At 38.8% G+C, this 23,555-nt stretch overlaps 1 protein-coding gene across 5 annotated transcripts; it reads left to right on the top strand.

Moving 5' to 3' along the window:
- Positions 1-12: 12 nt before the first annotated feature.
- On the top strand, positions 13-22,668 carry gata6 (GATA binding protein 6). 5 transcript variants are annotated; one of them, XM_048595961.1, is made up of 8 exons: positions 13-138; positions 2,402-3,318; positions 11,115-11,281; positions 12,860-12,910; positions 18,300-18,425; positions 18,909-18,996; positions 19,092-19,213; positions 21,597-22,668. In XM_048595961.1, exons 2-8 carry the CDS (start codon positions 2,439-2,441, stop codon positions 21,657-21,659), a joined length of 1,497 nt encoding a protein of 498 aa, XP_048451918.1. In that variant the 5' UTR covers positions 13-138; positions 2,402-2,438; the 3' UTR covers positions 21,660-22,668. The 5 variants fall into 5 exon arrangements, with proteins under 5 accessions (XP_048451918.1, XP_020375802.1, XP_020375808.1 ...); XM_020520213.2 differs by lacking the exon at positions 13-138 and adding an exon at positions 617-765; XM_048595962.1 differs by lacking the exon at positions 13-138 and adding an exon at positions 752-838.
- The last annotated feature ends 887 nt before the right edge of the window (positions 22,669-23,555 follow it).

Here is a 23,555-nt window from a genome sequence, read left to right as displayed (position 1 = left end):
TCGTTTACAAGATAGTACAGGCACAGCAAACTAGCGGCAAGGGTCGCGTCCACATAACGTTGCATAATATCCCTTAACAAGCATTCGTCTCAAATTAATTGGACCTTAAAGAAAGTCAAATCGACAGCAGTGGACGAAGTACGTTGAGTATTACCCAATCCTGGCATCATTGATTCTGCTGAAACAAAACTCTTTCTTACTTTTTTTGTGTGTGTTGCTGAACACGGTTAATTATAATATTAGCTCGAGTTTTGGGTCGTTATCACATTCTTCGACTAGAAGGCAAACTGGTGTTAGTTGGAGTGTTTAAAAGTGGATTCAAAGATTCTCCAACTCCCCCTTCTCCACTCGATCATTTTCACATTCTCTCTCTCTCGCTCTGTCTCTCTGTTTTGTTTTTATCTCTTTGTAGTTGCCACCCTATCTCTGATTCCTTCGGTCTTCCTAACTATGGGCACTGGAGATATGAACGAGTCCCGTAGATCACTGCGGAGACTTTCTGTGGGTCAGTTCTGCATGGGGTCATGGTGTATGTTAAGAGCTGACACTGCTGTGGAGGCGCTGCAGAGTCTGTGTTTAGTCAGCACTGTGTGAATCCAATCAGGATCTCCAGTTTTGCAGTGAATTGTGTTCAAGGCGCTGCCTCCACTCAAATAGTCCAGCAGAGTGCAGAACCACGCACTCTACCACCCAGCACCTAGACACACTGGTCTTAAGGCACACTGGACTTCTCCAAACACCTAACTGATGGCAAACCACCATTAGGTCGGCACCTTTCTTTCCACACTCTTCTAGATGCAGAGCGGTCTGGTTCAAGTGTAGAATGACGGCTGTGATAGTACGCGGATCTTTTTGTGGTTATTTATCGTGCGTTTAGTTCTTATCTGTTATAGTTCTTATCTCGGAGTTATCTTACACTAGTCTGGCGTAACTAAGACATATTACTTACTGTTCGTTTTGGGCCTATCTCTATCGATGTGTGGTTTCTGTAATTTCTGATGAACTTATCTCTCGAAACCTCAGCCCTTTTTCGCTACTCTGGAGAGAGCTAATTACTTTCGAGTTTGCAAGTTGCCGATTTGTCTTGATCAGTTCGGTCGAGGTCCCTGGTTATCAACAGGGAATTATAAGGAGTGGCCCAATTGGTTTTAATGCAATATCGACGTTAATGTCATTTTATACATTTATATACAAAGAGAAAGCTGTGTCGGCGGCAACGGCGGAACACGCCATTGAACAGGTCCCGGCATGTTTCGACACACGCTTGCCTTGTGGATCCGTTTAGGAAGGAATGCGAATGGTCTTTTTAACCTAAAATTTAAAGACAGGATTTGGGATGATTTAGATCGATGCCGTGTAAAATTCAGGGCATGTAAACCAGGTGGGTGAAAGGTACAACGATGAATAGCGAACTCTGTTGAATTAGGTTGCTGCATTGTAGGTTTGTTCTTTCTGAGTTTCCACTGTTTAATCTCGAAGCCTTTTAACCTCCTTTTTAAAAAGTTGTGGGGTGGGGGCTGTGATTTTTCCGCCTGTAACGCATCTACGGGCTTCGTTTCTTTTCGATCACGCTGCAGTTTTTGTCTGCTAGCCAACAGAGTGATTATATTAGATATCTGATGCAAAATGAATAAATGCAGTGAACCATACCTTATCAGAGTCGATACAGTCAGAACCAAACAGAATGTGTACTGTCTGCTTTACTTGATGTATGTTGAAAAGCGCTACATTGGTTTATAGGTGACTTCATAATCAGCAATTACATGCCACCAGCTTCTAAGTTTCTTAAGGACACTTCACACAAGTCCAAATTCAACCATGTGTGATGACAAAAATAATAGCGCTACTTCTGATATTACACGGGTTATTTGCGCTTTCCCATTCTTGTTTTTATTCCTCATTTTCGTTTTTACTTGAAGACCAGTGTTCTCTTCAAAATGGGACGCCTTTAAATCCTATTTGTACCTCGGTCCATGGCGTTAATCACTTTAAACTTTTGAGAGAAAATTAACGCCATTGATAAATGGTTTAAAGTACCTCTGGAATATTTAGATCTCATCATAGATGCACAAAGCAGTCTCTGAGAGGAGATAGGCCGTAGCAAGTCCCGAGGATCCGTTATGGAAATCAGCAGGTCAATTATCCTGAACCATTTTATCAAATCAAATTGTGTTGAAAAAGAACAGACATGCCAAATTGCTGGAACGTTTGTTTTTAGGAGATGCTTAAATGTCTGATCCTATTGTTCATTTTGTCTGGTAAGCGACAGCATGATAATAGAAGACTCGAGTTAATTGAATTAACAACTAACTGGAGAATAGTTGTCTTGCTGTGAGTGTGTTTTTCTGCCCCCTATTGTTATTGACTCTTACTGTGTTATTTCTTTCGGGCTGCTCCCCAGGACCCCATTTTTGACGTTTGGATTGCTCAGAACCTGGATGGACCTGAATGAGCCGGACTGGTCAAACGTGGCAAAACATCTAACGTCGAACGGGCTAAACTCGCCGGCGGCGGAGCAGCCTTACCTAAAATTTGCCGGTCGTCCTCAGCGTGAGGGAGAGGGACGCTCGGGATCAGAAGACAGCTTGAGACTAGAGGCATCCTCGGCCAGCAGTCTGAACACTGACAGGCGTCAGCTTTTACAGGAGAGATCAGTGGACACCTACGTTCACTTTGGTCAGAACTCGGAAGAGCTTGCACCTTTTATAACGGATCTGGATCAAACAGGCAAACTGTTCCTGCCCAGAGGAATAAAGAGGGAATTTGTGACACCTCCGTCTATTGAAATGTACCAGAGTTTGCCTGTGGCAGCTGCCCAGGGTCCGAGTGCGTACCCTCACGATGTTCCAAACAATTTCATGCACTCCAGTACGAGTTCTCCGGTCTATGTTCCCACCACCAGGGTTAGCTCCATGATCCAAAGCATCCCCTATCTCCAGGGCAGCGGCTCGAGCCAACAGAGTCACCCTGTTACTAACCACTCGGCCTGGACTCAGCCTGCCACAGATAGCTCGACCTACAGCTCCAGCAGCCCTCACCATATGGTTTCCAGCCGATTCTCCTTCTCCCCGAGCCCTCCCATTTCCAACGGAGCTGCTCGAGATTCCGGCTATAGTAACAGTCTGAATATGAATGGCAGAGATCAGTACACTAGCCCCTTGGCCAGGCCTCTTAATGGATCTTACCCCAGCCCTTACACTTCTTACGTTGGGCCACAGTTGACTTCGGCTTGGTCAGCAGCGGGATCTTTTGAAAACTCAATGCTGCACAGCCTACAGAGCAGACCGACAGCTCTACCCGTCCGAGGACCCAATGGGGGTAAGTCACCTGTGTCGGGATCATTCACTCGCTCTGACCCTGTCTATGGCCTGAAATTATGTTCTTGGCTCTTGTCTTCCAAAATCTGACAAACGTTATAATTTGGTGTTGTGTTGGGCTTACGGGCAAAATCGACGAGTCGCCACTGCGAATATTGTTTCTCAACGCATTTTCGGGTTTGTCCGGAATTTCTGAACCTTATGTACAAAAGTATTGTTTTAACATGGCACTTTCTGATACTAAGAGTAGAAGGTAGGCGTTCTTCAATATGTTACTGGAAATTAGCCAATGTTCTTGGGCAACGTATATCATTTAACCATCAGTAAACAGTGTTATGAAAGTAGAAGCCAAAGTCGAGAGGAATCAATTTGGAATGGATATAATCGGGACAAAATGGGTGCTTTTAGGACTTAGGATCAGTTCGCCTATTCACTTTTCGCTCAGTGACAACTACCTTAGCAGCATATAATAGGATAAACCACTGTCTGTACTGAACAGTTACAAAATGATTACATGTGACAAACTTTGGTGACATTCAGGGATATTCGAGGACAATGTAGCAAATAAGAATTTTAACAGTGAAGTCTTAAGGCACTGAACAGAAAAATAAAAGCATCATATCCGCAAACACCCCGCAATATTGAAATATATTATTGGTAATCTACAGAAACTACAGCAAGATACAAGTTTCTTAAACTGAAATGGTGAAACAACATGCTAAGCTATGATACACTGACAATTCCTGCTGCTCTGATACACCACATCTGGCCCTATTGTGTGTATTCAACTTTTTAATAGATTTACAATATCGCACATTCGAGTATACTTGCAAATTTATTTGCTGTTTAAACCAAGTTTTGGTGGATAATATGCATAAGTAGTGAAGCCATGTCACTCTATGTAAAAACATATAATGGTTTGCGAGCTCTCAGAATACAGATTTCCTATGCAAAAGGAAATAAAAATAAACACGAGAACTGTCGTTCCTTTCCATTGAGTCTTCAGACCATTGCCATATTCTGGAATAAAGGCTAAACTGCTGCGCCCATTTACATTATGAAAATGTGCAAGTTGTGATGGCCCCAAATTCAACCGACGCCAATCTGGGGTGGAGCAGATTGTATCTGAAACGGTTGCTGACGCAAATATATTTGGGAATCGCCATAGTCTTACCAGACCATAGAGCTGCTGTCTCATTACAGAGACGACGAGTGGCGATTTAACCCGAGGGCCACCCATCCCTCAGGCGAAGGGGAGAGGTCGAGGAGAGCCCTTCATGGGTGACCTCAGCCGGTGATGGCAATCGAACCTATGCTGTTAGCATTAACATTACTTCACAGCCTAACCATCCTGCCAATTCAGCTAAACCGATCCCCAAATATATAGGCAGTCCACCAAACAGTAACAAAATAATTTTAAAAATCTTGCAGTTCTGTCACCATTTCAAAACTTTAAAGGCTTTATGTATATTTGTACGATCATGTGGGATTTAATAATGAAAACAAGTTGGACCTGCTCCCCGGGTTTAATTTGCCAAATAATTGTAAGATGGAGCTAGCATCGTGCATTCTTGTTAAAAGGCTGTGTAATTTCTCAATCATATTCTGGTAGCCTCGAACCACTCTTGATAAAGGGAAATTATATGATTTGAACAGGAAAATGCATTCTGAAGGGAGACAGACAAAACCATATTACTAGAAGTGCTTAAACGACGTCAAATCTGCATTTTGACTTAGGCCAGATAAAATTCTGCTCAACATCTTTGTTTTTTTTTCTTTGGGAACTTGATTCTCTACGAGGTAATCAAATTCAGTTCATCATTTCTTACCAAAAATAAAGCGAGTCCAAAGGGATCGCATGTGTGTCTTTTCCACCGACGGTCAATTACGAAATACAACAATTTCCTTCCCTTCATTGGCCATTTCTTTTAGTCTTTAATAAAAGAAGATCCAATGTTACAAGTCCCCGAGCCTGTGCAACTCTTTCTTTCTGAACATAATCTGTTGATAGATTCTTAATATGAATAGTAATAGGAACAAAAATAAAAGTTGCTGAAAAAGCTCAGCAGGTCTGGCAGCATCTGTGAAGAAAAATCTGATTGACGTTTCGGGTAAGGTGACACTCAGAACGTCTGAGGAAGGGTCACCAATCTAAAACGTTGACTCTGATTTTTCTGCACAGATGCTGCCAGACTTGCTGAGCTTTTCCAGCAACTTCTGTTTTTGTTCCCAATTAACTGCATCTGCAGTTTGTACAGTTTTCATGAATAGTAATAGCCCTGCAAACAACAACAAACCGTAGGGAAATATTCAAATGCCAAAATCATGGTAAGAATTTCAGAAACTGAGAGTTTAGGGTGAGAACAATAAAGAAAAATAGACCATTCAGCCTTCCAAGCCTGTTGCTTCATTCAATATGTTCATGGCTGATCATCCAACTCAGTAGCCTGTTCCCACTTGCCCCCATATCCTTTGATCTATTTAACCCTGTGAACCAAAGGAGAGAATGTTTTTGAAGTTTATTAAATGTTTTATAAAATAATAAGTATTCTCTCCTGGACCAAAACACATTGCAAACTTGAATTCTGTTGGCTTTTAAAAAATGTCAGCTCTCTTATAATGTTCTTTATTTTAAGGTATTCAGCCTGTAATCCAGAATCCTTTGTGCTCAGAAGTCACATTGATCAACTGTAAATGTTGGGAAAAATAAATGGCAGAATTACATAATGTCATTCTGGCGAATGCTCAGTTGTATATTCTTGCCATTGCGCTCTAGCCTTCCTAGGCCAAAGGGATGGTTTAGGGTTAAGAATGCCATGCTGAGTGGCACAAAAGATCGCCTTTGTTAGCCCCAATTTTGCTGAATATTGGCTACATTAAAGCACAACTGCTACTTGGGTCAAACCACAAAGTTTAATTGCTTCAAAACGCTCGTATTAGCGACATTAGTCATGGTTATCTTGTCTGACCGATTTTAAGGGATAAAATAACTTTTGGAAGACAATGACACAATGGGGTTTGCAACAAAGACGAATCTTTAACATCAATTGCAATGACTAAATATTAACTTAAAAGTGATAGGTTTAGGCATTTGTAAGAATCTAGAGCTTTGGAAAATCAAATAGATTTCATTATTTGGATATTCCGCAATGGACATTTTGCAATGTGTTTTCAAGTAAGTCTCTGCATATTGGTATTATATTAACAGTGTGGACTCCAGCATCTGCAGATCTTACTATCTCTTGGAATTATGTTGTCTTCATTGCAAAATTAATTGGCTGGTGCCCCTTACTCCTAATGTTGAAACTTTAGGAGAATATTCTTTAGGCAGGAAAATCCAGCTTTAGGGAGGTCAAAGATTTGTTTAGGACTCACTTGCCACTCAGCTAATCAAAGGAAGCGAAATAAATATCAACCTTTACTCCTTCAAACAGTTCGCAACTGGAAATGTTTGAATCAGACAAAAATAAGTTGACATTTTACTTTCAGAAGTTGCCACTAACGTTAAAGTTCACACGTTCTTTTCGAACAACTCTTCATTTGTAGAGATCTAATTTATATTGCAAAGGAATATGATAGGCCCTGATGAAACCAGCTAAATTAACACAGATCTTTGCTGAAGTTTACTAAATATTGGTTACAACGTCCCACAGTAGGCCAGAGAAATTTTACCCCGTTTCTACTAATCAGAATTTTTCAATAGTACTGTTTTTACAAGTTCAGATTGTCAATCAAAGAACACGAGCGACTTTGTAGTCAGAGATAACAAGGAGTAGAGCTGGATGAACACAGCAGGCCAAGCAGCATCAGAGGAGCAGGAAAGCTGACGTTTCGGGCCTAGACAATCTTGCGTTTAAAGCGTAGCAACACAACATGATCCACTTTAGCAAAATTCTCCGAAACTGCAGCCATATTTGTGAGTGAAATTTGGTGTAATTTCAAGAAATGGAGGCATGAGATATGGCCTAGTTTAGTCTTATTGTACATAAACTCATTCTGACAACTTTGATGAACAATTTGGAATGAATTTTTTTTTACCCTAGGGTGACAGTGTAGCGATGGAAAAATTGGGTTCATAAACACTCCCCTCTGTTTGGTATATTTCCTTCAGCAAAAATCGGAAACTCTTCCTTCCCACGTTTTCCTGGAATGTTGGTTTGCTTCAGCCAGTTAAATCGGTGAAACCACAACCAGTTTCTTCCCCTTACAAAACGTGGTGCAGATTGTGTGTTACATGCCGTGTTTCTGCAAATACGTTTCGCCTCTCAGATATACATTCTGTTGAGCGGTCTAGCCCGATGTCTAAAACCACTATTAAAACAGCACAAAGACTTTCGATTTTCTGGTCAGTATTTTGAATGCTGAACTAACAACGAATTGTTAATATTTCATTGTTAGGAACTAATTTAGCAGGATGGTCCTCCCTTCACTTATTGAGCATTTTTGCGTTTATCTGGTAGTTTCAGATTTCCAGAACTCGCAACCTTCTACCTTTTTATTTAGCAACTTGTCGGTTTTAATTTTATAATAAAACTCCACTTTCAATACAAGTGTGAGGGCAAAGATAATCGTGTCAATGTCGATTCGTATTTGCCAGCTCATCAGGGCGTTGTTAGTCTCTTCAGTCAGTTACAATCACAAGGTACATGTGGGAATGACGGTGCTAAATCAATTAACTTCTAAACAACCCGCAAAGTAAACCGTTCTGTTGTGGAAACATCGCAACTTATTTGCAGATAGCGTCTATGTAGCAATTGCTGTGAAATATAGAGCGAAAAAAGGCCATTCTCTCCGGGCTGCTGGGCTCATGTTTGTTGTTTTAGTAATCAGTCTGGGAGATTATCCCCTCGCACAATTATTTGTTGTGTAGACTTGTAGGTTACATTTACAGTTTCTGAACAATTTTGCAGCGTTTCCTTTCCAAGGCTCGACTCCTCACAGTGTTTCGATTGGTCAATTTCGATAGAGGAAAATGTTTAAAAAGATTTTGAGAGGAAAGAGCCCTCACTACATGTTTGGTCGGAAATTAGCAAGAGGCTTTATTAAGTACCGTGTTATTAGGTAATACACTAGAGGATGACTTCGTTTATGGATCCCACGAGGACTCGCTGGTGCATTCATCATCATTATTAACGAGGACAATTGCAGGAAAGTCCAGCCGTCTTGTTTGATGGCATTATAGCGCTATTGATTTACAACCTGAGGCTGTGGGTCGTGCACTTCCATGAGGACGGAGAACAGCACGTGTTCTTGCAGTTGTACAACCAGACAAGAGACAGCGTAAACTGCGGCTTTCCCGCAGTGCAGCCAGTGGAAGTGGCGACACTTGTGTGTCATTTTCATTGCACACAGAAGGAGTCAGTTTTTAAACTTGCTATCCACATTACCCATCATCCTTACATTGGCCATAAGCAACAGAAAATGTTGTATCAAGGTCAGGCTGGCCAACATCAGTGCAGAGAAAATACAGGTTCACGGTTCGGAGGGAACTTTGGGTCAGAATCTATTGTATTCCCTATCTGTGTAAGGGAGAGAAAAGTGAAACTTTGATCCCGAAATGTGATCATCTCTGTCACTTTAGAGAATAATTTAAAAAAAAACGAACGTCACGTGCAAGCAATGCTAGGCTACTGAACAAATCGCTTTAGCTATCGGGTTTATTCTGCTTAACAGAACTCTCCGTGGTGTCTAATTTGTTCCAGTCTCTCTTTAATGTAGTGGACTAATGGTCTAAGAAATACCAACAGAAAATGAGTGCAGACACTCACTGCCTGCTCACAGCACCCAGACAGAAAGGGAAAATCTCATTTCATTCCAAAATTCCAATTTCTGCTGCAGTGTCTTGTCAAGCAGTCTGTCTGTATGCATGCACTTCATAACCCACTTAAACCTCCTTTTCGTTCCTTATTTTTTGTGCAAATATGTACTTTTGGAAGATGGTTTAGTTATTTTTAAATTACAAGTAAAACTGCCAAAGAAACTAACGTCCAATTAGCAACAGACGAAAGGTTAATAATAAGAACAGGTAACATGTTCTATTCATAGAATCATACAGTACAAAAGAGGCACTTCGGCCCATCTAGTCTTTACTGCTAAACGTATGTTTGTACCTGCACTAGTCTCTTGTGATATGTTTATATTTTTGTGGGTTTTCGCAAAAGAAAAATAAAATCAGCAAGATGAGGATAATCTCAGAATTATAAATAAGAGACTTTCTTGAATCCATTTCTACTATTCTCCTAACTACCTTAGCTGCGGGTGGATGTATACCCAACTTTAAAATGTTTCACCAGTTTACCGACACACCTGACTTTATGATATAACAGATAATTTACAGCCTTGCTTTTAATGATCGGTCTAAAGGAAGTTTTTGGTCAGATTTGGTCTGATACAAATCATGAAGTCATATCGATAAACGAAAACACTGATTGATAACGAATTATGATTACCTACTAAATAGGAAGAAATTATCCCGTTTGTTTAAAATGATTCAGATAAGCCAAGGACAATAAACAGCGGAATGGATCGAGCAGACGGAGCGATATTCATCCATTTTGTGGTGTTATTTTTAGAATGTTCCAAATGCGCAGGATTTGAGAGTAGCCCAGTAGTCTGCAGTTATACTATCTCGTTAAGTCGAACTTTTCCTTTGAGTGTGCAGCGTGGCAAAAATAGCATAACTGAGGTGCTAGCTGACCAGGTCAGGAGTTAAGAGAGAGTCGAGGGGTATACAGTCAACAGTAAAACTGTTTGGAACAGGCACTAAATGAGGTATAACCCCAGGCAGATGGCAAATCCCAGCTTTTAAAATGTCTTTTTCAACAAGCATGTGCATTTGTTGGAGAAATCTGAGATATACTTCCTGCAATTAGACTGTCCCTACTTTTCATAGTACTTCTGAATTTCCTCTCGGCTATTTTACTGAGGAAGAAAAAAGAAAAACCCATTAAATTAAAGGAAATACCGCGTTAGTGGAGAGTGCGAGCTCAGCATGGCTAAACACTTAAAAAAGACTGTTTAACGTTATTTTTCTACTTAATTCTAAGGATTGTGATGTTTAACTTCTAAACCTTATTTATTTTCTACTTTGTACTAAGAGGGATAGTAATGTTTAACTTTTAACTTTGTTTCTTTATTTTTCTACATTGCTCCTAAGGTTTTGTACTTAGGTACCTTTGTACCTAAGATGGCGCCGGGAATGGTGACTTTGTACACTTTTCACTGTACTCCTGTATTTGAGTACACGTGGCAATAAAATCTAATTCTATTTCTAATCAGAACAGCGGAGGGATGAATTTTAGACGATGTGTCCTCCTTCATTAAGTGTTTGCAAAATAACATTAGATTTACCCTGCAACAAGATTAACGCTTATTTTAAGAAAGAAAATGCTGAAATTCTTCTCACTTCTGAGGAAGGATTCTGATACATTGAGAAAGTTTGATTTGAATACTTTGAAAGCACTCGCGGTCGAAATTTGGGGAATCAGTTTTATTTTCCCCTTAGACAAACAAGAGGCTGGAAGAACACAGCCTGCCAGGCAGCATCTGGAGGAAAAAGCAGTCAACATTTCGGGTAGTACCCTTCTTTAAACGAGAGCAAACATAAACCTCAGAACTTCATGTCCTTTGGTGAAATTTATCTATCACATTTCAAACTTGTACAAAGGGTATACCAGATGAATATTAAACAGTGGGACCAGAGCGCGATGTTATATTTTCGTTTGGTGCAGTATTTCAGTGTCGATAATTCTTTCAATAACTTAGCCTTATTTCTGTTTGTGTGAATGTGGATGACAGAGCTTTTGGATGAGCTCTCCGAAGCCCGAGAGTGTGTGAACTGCGGCTCCATGTCCACTCCTCTGTGGCGACGCGATGGCACCGGACATTACTTATGCAACGCCTGCGGTTTGTACCATAAGATGAACGGACTCAGCCGACCTCTTATCAAACCTCAGAAGAGAATGGTAAGCGACCTATGTAACTCTTGCCAGTGTAATCCAGATACAGCAGGTACTACTGATAAGAATGTAAGATAACCTGACTCGACAATGCAGCAAAAGTCCTGAGAACATGCATCAAAGTATATTACGAAGAGAGGGAAAATTGCATTTTTGCCTTTGGGATTTGTAAACATTGATCCAATCACCCGATTATTTAAAAGGTCCTTTTTGTGATTGTAAAGTGTAACATCTTACTATTAACACTCTATTACTCAACACCATAAACAGAACTTTAACCTTGACATGTATTTATCACTTAAGGCCTCACCTATAATAAACAGTACCTCAGCATTCGTAGCTACAACGTTATTCATATAAAATATGGCTCGCCAACAATACACTGAAATGCATTAATCCAATTAATGTTTTCTATTATTCGTCTGTTTTCCCCGAGGTTTTCCAAAACCCCTGATAGTTCACAGAAAGACGCAACAGGAGAGGAATGTTTAACGATAATAGATTACTCCCAATGGGGAATCTTTAAATACAGCGAAACCAAAATTAAGGAAAAACAATGTTGGCCTGAAATACTCAAAAGGTCTGTCAGTGTCTGTGCAACTGTTCTGGTCAGAACAGAATTTGTAGGAGCAAATGACTGCAGATGCTGGAGTCTGTACTGAAAACAAAAAAAAATGCTGGAAATCACAGCGGGTCAAGCATCATCCACGGAGAGAAAGCAAGCTAATGTTTCCAGTCTAGATAACTCGTCTTTTGTTGTGTTTTAGAATAGAATTGTAACGTCCTAGCTCTGTTGCAGTTCACATTCCAAAAGACATGGTACCAAGTAAATTCAGCCTTTCCCGCTTCTCCTAACCCCTCCCCCCAGGGCCAACCAGCTTGAAACCAATTTTTTTTTACTTGAAAATGGAAACAGTTTCTCTGACAATGTAACCAGGAATAACCAAAGACCAAAAAACATGTGATTCGCCCAATGGGAATTTCCAAACGAGTTTGTGTGAACGTTTTTTTTGCTGTTGGTATTAAATGCGTCTGCCACAATGTGACAAAAATCAGTTTTCATGTGCTGCCGACTGAACCGAGTCGACGTAAACGGTTAACTAGGTCGACAATCACAACAGGAGAAAGAAAAACGATTGTGAATCTACAAATAGGCCGCCATCGACACCTTTCTTGCATTCATTGTCAGGCGTTAACAGTGAGAGACTTTTGAAATGAGTGTTAATTAGTTTTATTTTAATCACTGATTCCCACGCCCTCCCCCACTCGGCCGGCTGAGGGTCCCCTTTTATAAATGTGTTAAAAACGGTTTTGAAAGTCAATTCTGAGAGAATACCTGTTCGATCCCTTCATTTAATGAGACAAATGGACACGGTAGGATTGACATTGTATCTGTATAAGCAAGGGAACTGAGAGCCTCTGCCAGATAAAATAAAAGATTGCAATCAAGAGATCAGACACTCGATTTTCCATTTTGTTTTTTCAATCGGTTTTGGTAGAGGATGAGTTAGAATTTGTTGTTAGATTGCAGGGAACATTTAGCGCCGATATATTACACGATGGCATTTTGTTTTTGATTTATAGCAAGATATATCAAGTCTGGATCTAAAGGGCAACGCGGCGAGAACTGATAAAGTAAGAATTTAAAATCTTGAAAATATAATTAAATGTCGACCCACCCCATTATTAACAAACTTTGAACCGCAACCCAATTGAACCCTGGGTTTTCCAGTTTGAAGACCTCTTGATATGAAGCAATTGAGAACAGGGAGTGGAGGGGGCGAACAGAAACCTGACAGTTTAATAATCCACCTCCCGGTTTAATAATCCACCAGAGTCCAACTGGCAATTCGAATAAAAGATAACCAGATCCAATTTCGAATTGAAAATGCACGGAATATTCCAGCCTCCAGGCTACTTGAGTGAAATCTTACTACACTTGGTGACTAACCTATAATATGAGTATCTCACAACATTGGATAATATTCAAATTAACAAAAAAAAGTAGTTTAGCTTTTCATTGTTTTTATTTACTTACTTTTCATCATCAAGCAAGACACTGCTGGGGTTGTGGTGATACTTTTAGCAGTTTTTTTTTGGAAGCAAAAATTCACTAAAAAGCAAGAATTAACTAACATAATGTCCAAAGAGAAAGGAATAGAACGGTATCTTTTGAAGATCTAAGTCACCCAAATGTATGTTTTTGAAATGTTGTTCTTTCTAACTGCTGCAAATATTGCAAAGCAAATTTTCTGAAGGGCCCTGACCTGAAAAGTCAACTTTCCTGCTCTTCTGATGCTGACTGGCCTGCTGTGCTCTTCCAGCTCCACACTGTTATCTCTGATTCCAGCATCTGCAGTTCTGACTATCCTTAATCTATCACTGAATGTTTTTTTTCCTATACGCCTCATAGGCTAATCTGACATTAGAACATAAAGAACTGTGGATGCTGGAGAGCTGAAACAAACAAAAACAGAAATTGCTGGAGAAACTTAGCAGGTGTGGCAGCATCTGTGAAGAGAGAAACAGAGTTAACATTCTGAGTCCAAGGTCAGAAGTCACACCACCGCAGGTTATAGTCCAATAGGTTTATTTGAAATCACACGCCTTTGGAGTGCTGCTCCTTTGTCACTTAACGAAGGAACCGCACTCTGAAAGCTTGTGATGGACCATAACCTGCTGTCATGTGACTTCTGACCTTGTCCGCCCCAGTCCAACATCAGCACCTCCACATCATTCTGAGTCCAGTGACCCTTTGTCCAAATGGTCTGAAAAAAGGTCACTAGACTTGAATCATTAGTCCTGTTTCTCCCTCCATAGATGCTGCCAGACTTGCTTAGTTTTCCAGCAGTTTTTGTTTTTGTTTGTTTTATACCTGTATATTCTTTACTTTCAGCTTTACATCTTTCATCTTTACTTTCATCTGGTCTTGTTATCTGCTTTGCACCACATTCATTTATTTATGATGGCAAATGTACTGTGATGTAAATGCGCTTCGTCTACAATGGTCTGCAGTTCTACGTTATAGTATCACTCAGAGCAGTAGGAGAAAACTAAATTAGTGTACCATTATAATGTTTTGGGGCTATGACCTCCAGCTAGCATATCTGTCCACTGCTATGCTCATCTTGCTGCATTAAGTTCTTTGGCCATATCTCAAATTGATGTGAACATTAAAGGGAATTAGTTTACATGCACATATGCTGCCAGAATAGATGTGTAAAATAGTTTTACTGCAGGGAAAATGTGACCAACCTGAGCAAAATCTAATGTTAGAATACTCCTAGATCTCATATGTTGATTGATTTATTGTTGTCACATGTACTTAAGTACAGTGAAAATTGTTTTGTGAGTAGTACAGTCAGATCATAACAAACAACAATATACAGATCATAGAGTGCTTAGACAGAGTGAGACATACAAGGTTACAACTGCACAGAAGGTGCACAAAATCAAGGTCAACATTGGATTGAAATTAGAGAGGTCTAATAACTGCAGGTGTGAGCCTGGCTTTTAGAGGTGGTCTCATTGTCTCTTCCATAAATGATGTTGGGAGTCAGATTAAAAGTAGACTATGCTTCTTTTATTGTGATGATATAGAGGCATCTCTCTATGGCTGAACTCATACCACCATCACATTGGGGAAAACATTGAATTCAGCTTGTGTTAACAACTCAACTGTTTTAACAGGAAAGCTTGCTGTTGGTGATATCTTGGTCCATTTGGGACCTTTTGATAGGATCTCTCATAATAATATCGAAATTGACTTGAAATTGTGAGGTTTCTGACTGTCAGTAATTGTTACTGAGTTATAGAGTCAAACAGGATGGAAAGAGATCCTTTGTTCCAACCACCCCAAGGCGACCGTAATCCCAAACTAAACTAGTCCAACCTGCATGTGCTTGGCCCATATTCTCCGAAACATTTCTTATTCATCTACTTATCCAAATGTCTTTTAAACATTGTATTGTACCTACATCCACCACTTCCTCTGGAAGTTCATTCCACACACGCATCACTTTTTGTGCGGACCTTTCTCCTCTCACCTTAAAAATATGCTCCCTAATCTTGAAATCTCCTACCCTATGGAGAAGACACCTGCCATTCACCTTGTAAGGTGACCCCTCAACCTCCTGTGATTCAGTGGAAAAATTCTCTGCTTATACAGCCTCCTCTTATAACTCAAACTCTTCATTCCTGGCGACATCTGGTAACTCTTTTCTGAACTCTCTCCAGCTTAATAATATTCTTCCTATAAGAGGGCAACCAGAACTGGACAGAGCTCTCCAGAAGAGACCTCACCAACGTCTATACAGCCTCAACATGACATCCCAACTCCTATACTCAAAGGTCTGAGCAATGATGGCAAACATGCTAAATGCCTACTTAACCACCCTGCCTTCATCTGTATCTGAACCCCTAGGTCTCTCTGTTCTACAACACTAGCCAAGGCCCTACTTTTCACTGTATAAGTTGATGGCCCAATTGGAGCAGCATCTCACAGTACAGTGATGTCGGTTTTCTAATAACATATTCTTCCGATCATATTGTTTTGCTTAGTAGCAAATAAATGGAAATGCAAATTGATAAGGGCATGGGTCACCACCAAAAACATTTGGGATCTCCTGAACATTGAATCAGTGATTTATCTCTTTAGGACAATGCAATTTAAGGATAGAGAAATCAACTCTTGTGTGACCCCAAAGGAAAAAGAGTGAATTCCTATCAAATAAAGCAAACAGATAGAGAAAAAGAAGAGGGGTAGGAAAAAGAGATAGAAAGGAAAAGAAAGAAATAAAATTGCACATGCTTCAAAAGAACTAGGAACCACTCTAGGAAATGGTACAGTTTTATTATTACATTTCTGGGCCTCCAAGATGAAGTGACATATCAGGACTATAAGTCATATCATGACAGGGTTCTGTGAAATGAATTATTATGCCCATAGGCTTGCACAAACATTCATTCATAGTTGCAAAACCAATTTCCCAATGATAAAAGTGTCATTGATGTGTTATATTCCTCAAGCTGTTCAGCATGTACCCTGAAGCTATCTTAAGAGACATAGAAGATTTACCTGGCTACACTATTGGGTGTTGGGCTTGAATGTCAACAATTGGAGATATGCAAATGACACTACATTGGTTGCACAGTCTTGAAGAGGCACTACGGGAAGTTGTGAATAAAGTGAAAGCAAGGAGTGAGGAAAATGCATTAAGAATGAACATGAAGATGGCCAAGAAAGTGATAATAAGTAGGGACTTATCCCCAGAAGTGAAAACTTTAGTAAATGGACAGGTCCTAGAGTGAAAAGGTTCACATGCCTTAATTGGTTTCACAGATGTGACTGAGATTTGAATGAGGATTGAGACAGCCAAGGCAACTTTTGTCAGCATGAAGTACCTGTTTAACGTCAAAGAAACTAAACCTGAATCTTAGGAGAAGAATGCTGAGGTGCAACATTTTGTGCCTTGGAGATACATAACAGAAAAAAGGCGATTAATAAGCTTAATGCCTTTGACATATAGATACAAATGCGGATGTCCTGCATATCCTGCACAGTTAGAGTAATGAGCAAGTGTTTGAAATGGCAAGATGAAATTAAAATGTAACATCAAAGGAAGAAAGATACATTACTTTGGTCACATCATTAGAACTGGTGGTGGACAGAGACCACTATCAGGGCTCAGGGAGCGAAATAGTGAGAAAATGTAGGAGAGGGAAGAAGTGGAGAAAAATGGATGATGGATCTAATGGACTGATTACCTCCCACTTATATGGAATGAATAAGGGCAGAACAAAGCAGAGATGGGGATCCATGGCAATCAACCTCTTGGTAACGATACGGCATCAAGAAATGAACAAACAAACAAAACTAGCAATTTCATGATGTCTAATGACTTATGGTGATCTGGTAATTTTTTTCATATGGCAAGTTTAATGGAGAGAGTATAAATTACCTGACAATTTGTAACAAATTGGAACTCGTGGCCTAGCTTTATTTTACTGAAAATTGTCATGCTTTACACACTAATAACACCACATGCCATCAATGAGCAACCATTTTTCCAGCAATTTCTGGACAATTAAAACAAAAATATATTCTGTTCATCCATTTAGAAGCTACTCAAAACTATTATCTGTAAGTATAAATGCTTGGTTGAGTTAAACCATAGTCAAGTGTGAAGAAGAGATGAGGTGAGACTGCGTGTTGAGATCTGTAGCCAAAGATTGATCTTGAGCCAGCCGTATAATGCAATCTATGCTGCTGCAATGCCAAAAAAAACAATGCTCTATAAGACAACAACAAAATACATAAATGGAAATGCAGTAACCCTGGTTGAATGTAAGTTTTGATAATAATCCAAGGTGCAACAATTCTTGCTTTTCTGTATTTTCTGTGCACTTCACTGCTGTAGATAGTGCCTGATGCATAACTGCAGTGAAACCCTGTGCTGCAACAAATTTTGGACAAACATCTGACACCATTATTTCATAATATGGCTCAGGTTAAACATCTACCAGCAACAGCAATTGCTTGTAATCTGGAACATATGGTAAAAGTGCCTGTACTGATGTGAAAATCAAATTTAAAAACTAATAATAATCCTAATAGTTGCAAATTATGAAGCATTTAATACATTGTAATGCTAATGGTGTGTAATTTTCCTGTGGTTTATAGTTAACTTCGCTAGTGGAATAAAAAAACTTACAAAATATTTCTACATCTAGTGTCCATTAAGGTAGTGGTGCACAATGTATGATCAACCTTTAGAAAAGGTTGCATCAGTCTGGTTATTAACCCAATTCCTACACTGGAGATACTGAAAATGTCTAAATATGAAAATATTTCTAATTCTTAGTCTTGCTTCAGTAGATTGCATTTTACAGTCAATTTCTGAGCAGTTTTAGAAGTTCAAAGTGATGACGTTAACTATGAGCAATTATGACTGAAAAAAGACCTTCACTTATTTGTGCATCTTGATTATAATAGTCTGCCTGTTTGTGTGTCATTCTCTTACAGTCTTCATCCAGACGTATTGGTCTGGCTTGTGCCAACTGTCATACAACTACCACCACTTTATGGCGCCGAAATGCCGAAGGAGAGCCAGTTTGCAATGCCTGTGGACTTTACATGAAGCTCCACGGGGTACGTTACCTTCTCTCTTCCACTGGGGACATTATAACAGAGACACCAAGAAATCCCTACCTTAGAAAATGTTTCACTAACTTTCTTCAGATGGAATGAAAATTTTGTCATTCAACAATGGACACATAAAATATATAATAATTGTTTCATTTGTTGAAGACAAAAATAATTCATTTATTTTAAATTGGTAATTGTATCTGCAACATATTAATAATCATCAAGTGAAAAAGAAAATATTTTACATTGACTTACTTGGTTCCTATTGGACATTCATCTTATAATTTTGCGTCAGGAAAATAAATTGATCATTTTTAGTGTTTTGTAGTAATGAAATGTAGTGATTTTAATGCTATATACTACATGTTCATTCAGGTATTGTACATTTTACAATCTGCTAAAACAACTATCTTGCAGTTTTAAATGGTTAATTGTTATTTCATAATCAGTTGAGTTTTAAAAATATGTTTTCATTTAAATCAATAGGTACCACGGCCTCTGGCAATGAAGAAAGAAGGAATCCAGACTAGAAAAAGAAAACCTAAGAATTTAAACAAGTCCAAGAGCACTTCAAGTGAGTCTGAGATTACTGGTTGAAAGGAACTTGAAAATACAAACACTGTACCATTGTCAACCAAATAATTGAACGGCTGACAAAATATTTTGCAGGCACAAGCAATACAGTCACAATGACTCCAACTTCATCATCGTCTTCTACACCTAACCAAGAGGAGATACCCAGAGTTAAAAGTGGCTCACCCCCTGGTCAGACCACAGTTGCAGCTTCAGGGGTAAGTTTGTTAAGCAAATTGCCTTTTCTGTTTCTATAAATTTCAGAGGTCCTACTAATGCAAGAAAAATAACATAATTGTGATATTTTTTTTGATACATAGGAGGCTTTTTGGCAGTGTTATACAAAATACCTTTGGGGTTGTTGTGAAATTTTCTGCTGGGTCACCATTTCAAATTTACTTTGACTCAGATAGTCACTGCAAACTGTTCCAATTTGGAGAATGTGCTAAGTTGATGAGGCAGTCAAATGCCTGGAAAATGGTAAGGATATAAACTTCAAAATGGGCTGAAAAATTTCAGGTTAGATTTATGGGTAAGTAGGAAGCCATTGTCCACAAATGCTCATAAGCATTTTGCTCCATTACGAAAAAGACAATGGCTGTGTTTAGGTCGAGGGTAAGCACTCCACAATCCTGGGGTAAAGTGAACATCACAGCCAATATGCAGATTCAACCCACAGTGCTGACTTTATTCTGCTCCATACTCTAGCTGTCGAGCCAATTGAACTTTTTACTCAAGTAAGGAACAGCTATAACATGTATTAGAAATTACAGTACACGGAAACAAAAATAGCATCGGCAATAAATTGTGTCAAAATACCAGGTAAATTTGGAGAAGTGATTTTGGCAGAAATTATTTTATGTATTTCATAGAATTTACAGCCCAACAAATCTTTGTTATTTATTGACGCCACGAGCCTCTTCCGATCTTATTTCATTTCATCCTATCAACTTACTCCACTGATGACATGCCCCGTCAATATAAGTAGCAACCAGAAAAATAGCAGAGAAGAATATTTTGCTAAGTTGAGTATAAATTGACCGAAATGATGCTAAAACAGTACACTATCCTGACTGCAAAACACCAGATATATTATATACTGTTTTACAGGTAAGTCAAAGAGGGATGAAAGGTGAGTCTTGGCATAATTTAGGATGCAATTGGATGCTGGGATTGGCAGAGAATGGCTTGTTCTATATGCATTAATGAATGGCCTCCATCATTTGTATTTTACCTTGCGATCTTTTGTTCTTTTGATTCTTTATAGTAGCAACGATAAGAAATCAACTTTCAGGAAACTGCATGGTTTTATAACATGGCCAAGAAACTTAGTGCAAGCTTTGGGACATGATTGAGCTGTAGGAAATGTATAGAAATAAATCATGTGAAGGGGAGGTGATGTTGTTGTAGTAACAGGGCTAGTGATCCAAAAGAAACAGGATGGGGACGTGTGTTTGAATTCCACCATGACAGATGGTGAAATCTGAATCCAATCCAGTATAAATCTGGAATAGTAAACTAGCCTAATGATGGCCATGTAGCCACTGTCAGTTGTCATCACAAAATACCTATCTGGTTCACTGATATGCTTTAGGGAAGGAAATCTGCCATCCTTCCTTGGTTTGCCTTCATGTGACTTCAGACCCACAGCAAAGTATTTGACCTTGAAGTGCCCCCTGGGCAATTGAGGATGCCTGCCAGTGATGTCCGTGTCCCATGAGAGAATTTTAAAAAGATGTTCTAACATTATTAGTTAATTTCTATGTTTTGTTAGTTCACATTCTTTAGCAAAGGCAAAGTTCAAACTGTTTCTCTCCTGAAAATTTGCATGATTTTTCCTTAACTGAAGGCTTGAAAAGGGATCAGACACCCTGCTTCTTAATTAGTTTTGTATTCAGCTAAATTTGTGACTTGGAAGAAAGCTTACTGCTACTGAGGTGATTGTTTTCACCTGCGGAGAACTGATGAAAATTTTTCTGATAATTTTAATGTTTTCATCTAATGCTAATTAAGTGACACAACTGTACTCTTGAAGTTTTTTTCACATACAATAGTCATTAAAAAAAAAGCTTTACTTGAATATTATAAGCCCTGTCCCTCAATAAATGATTTTGTACTTCTATTTGACATCAAAGATTTCTTGTCTGGTTATTTACCATATTGTGGCAAACCATAGAACTTTGATGTAATCTAATGCTTTCACTAATCTTTATTGGCCACTATGTTTTCAGCAGTGTCAGGCCAAAGAGAAAGAAACAGCCTAGAAAGCAGTGCAATTATTAAGTTTGTACAGTAAGAGTCAGGCTTTGCAGGAATAAATCTAAGATCTGTATCTGAAATTTATGATTCTTCGGATAGGATTGGTAGGGCAGTATGATTCTGATGGCATTGATATCCCTCCCTCGTGTGTGTATACATTTTAAAAATTATCCTCTCCTCAAATGTTCAGATGTTTTGCCAGTTAAAGTAGAAAAAAATAATCACAAGCAGTAAAAATGGCAAAGTGAATAAAATATTTCTAGCTTTTACAAGGTTTGATTGAAGAGGCAATTTGCCAAACTTTCTCTTACTCATTTCTGTCTTCTGACTCCAACTTTGCAGGACTATCAACCTTTCCAGCAGCCAATGTGGACTGATGATGAACAGCTCCATGGAGTCAGATAACAGCACATCTCTGAACATAATTTCTCCCATATCTCCAAGGAAAGGCACATCCTCCAGCAGTCAGTAAAGCTGCCTGTTTATTTTGGATTCGTTTAGTTTTATTTAACAAAAAGCTGTAATGAGTACTTTCAGAATACATATGATCCAGATGCCGAAACGCATCCAAAGAAACAGCTGAGGCATGTTCAACACTGTAGTCAAGAGTAATCTGACATTACTTAATCTTCACTAACATGAGAAATGGAAATGAGCCTCCCACATTACTGTTTGAGTTTGTTCCTTCAAATATTCCAAGGGAATCAAATCATATTTGAAATGACACACTGACAATGACCGTTAGTTAAGAAAATGCATATTCTGAAAGTTCCCATTGCAGTCATTGGCTTCATACTGGTCAATGTTTTAGAGACAGGGTAACAAGCGGATGCATTCTTCCACATTTTAACAACTTCATTGTACAAAACAAAATGCAAATAGCATTGCAGCAATCAGTATTAAATCAAAATGGTTCAAAATTAAACAACCTTCTTCTAGCAATGAATGTAAACCTTCTAAGTTAATGGTACTTGCGTAATTTAAAGATGATAGCTAAGTCAGTATCTGCAACGAGATACTTTATTCATTTTCTGTGTTTTAAGAATCATCCGTATAGTCTTTTTGGTAGTTTGGGAAAAGAAACATTATATGTTAAGAACAAATTTCCTCTCAGGTAAATTCGTTATTGCATTACATTTTGTAAGTTTTGTAAAAAAAAAACAAAAATGTTGCCTAGCTATAGGCTAAATATATGCAAGACGAAATGAAATGCAAACTTTACTACCTATGTGATGAAATGTAAATATTTTTCTGAAACAATTGTCTGAGGATTGTTTGGCTCCGATGATGCAAAGTGTATAAAAAGTGACAAACTGGTGTTTAGACCAGTACATGCATTTTTAAAGGTGTATGTCTTTGCTTGTATTGTTATTTGTTTCTTGAAAACAGATTAAAAACTGTCATTTTTCGAAAATATCACTGGTGCTTTACTTCATATTTCACCACTGTGTTACCAGTTACAATTTTCAGTGAAATACACATCTAAAAAAGACAGAGAAATACAATTGTGTACTAGTAATGGTTAAGTTTCACTGTATCCTTTTATATTTTTATATGTGTCTTTCTCGTAGAGAAGAGTTTTTTTGTTTGAATTTGAAAACATTTTACAAAAATTCAAACAAGTCACAATGATAACTGATATTAGTCCAACCTCTTTAGTATTATGTTTAACATTTGAAAATTATGGGTGTAAGTTTTCCCTTTTTGCTGTGGTGTAGACAGTGGTGAGAATGTTAGGAACATACGTCAAGAATGAAGAACTCAGAATCTGGATATCGGGATAACTTTTTCGTATTTTTCCCTTAAACTTTAAATGACAACTTCTGAATCTTGTTATTGAGTGGTGACTACCTCATTTCCATGCACTTATATCTCATTAATTAGCCCAAGTGAGAGCAGGTGCCTGGAGCTACAACTCATCGATGGCTAACCATCATCCAATTGGTTCTTCATAATGTCACTGCATGCTCCATGCCTGCCATCCTCCTCAAACCTTTGTCCATGCAAGTTAGCATTAGCAAACCACCAACCTCTACACATGATCATGCCTGCTGTTTGCTTAACTTTCAATAACTTACCCTGGAGTTCATGGATACCCAAGATTGTATGCTTCTGCAGGCAGGGACACAGGGCCATCTCATGCATTTAAATGAGATACACTTATGGCTTTGATCTTGCTTTCTTAGCACCCATTCACTTCGGAGTCTGCCTAACATTGCTTTTAGTGCACAGGACTTTCATTGTTCAGTTATAGGGGGCTTTTTTTATGCAGAGAGTGATGCAGGAAGATTTTCCCATTGA

This window comes from Rhincodon typus, chromosome 4 (genome assembly GCF_021869965.1).
Source record: "Rhincodon typus isolate 14 chromosome 4, sRhiTyp1.1, whole genome shotgun sequence".
Taxonomy (NCBI): Eukaryota; Metazoa; Chordata; class Chondrichthyes; order Orectolobiformes; family Rhincodontidae; genus Rhincodon; species Rhincodon typus.
The sequence above is the reverse complement of the archived record's forward strand: the minus strand, read 5'-3'. Positions and strand labels throughout refer to the sequence as shown.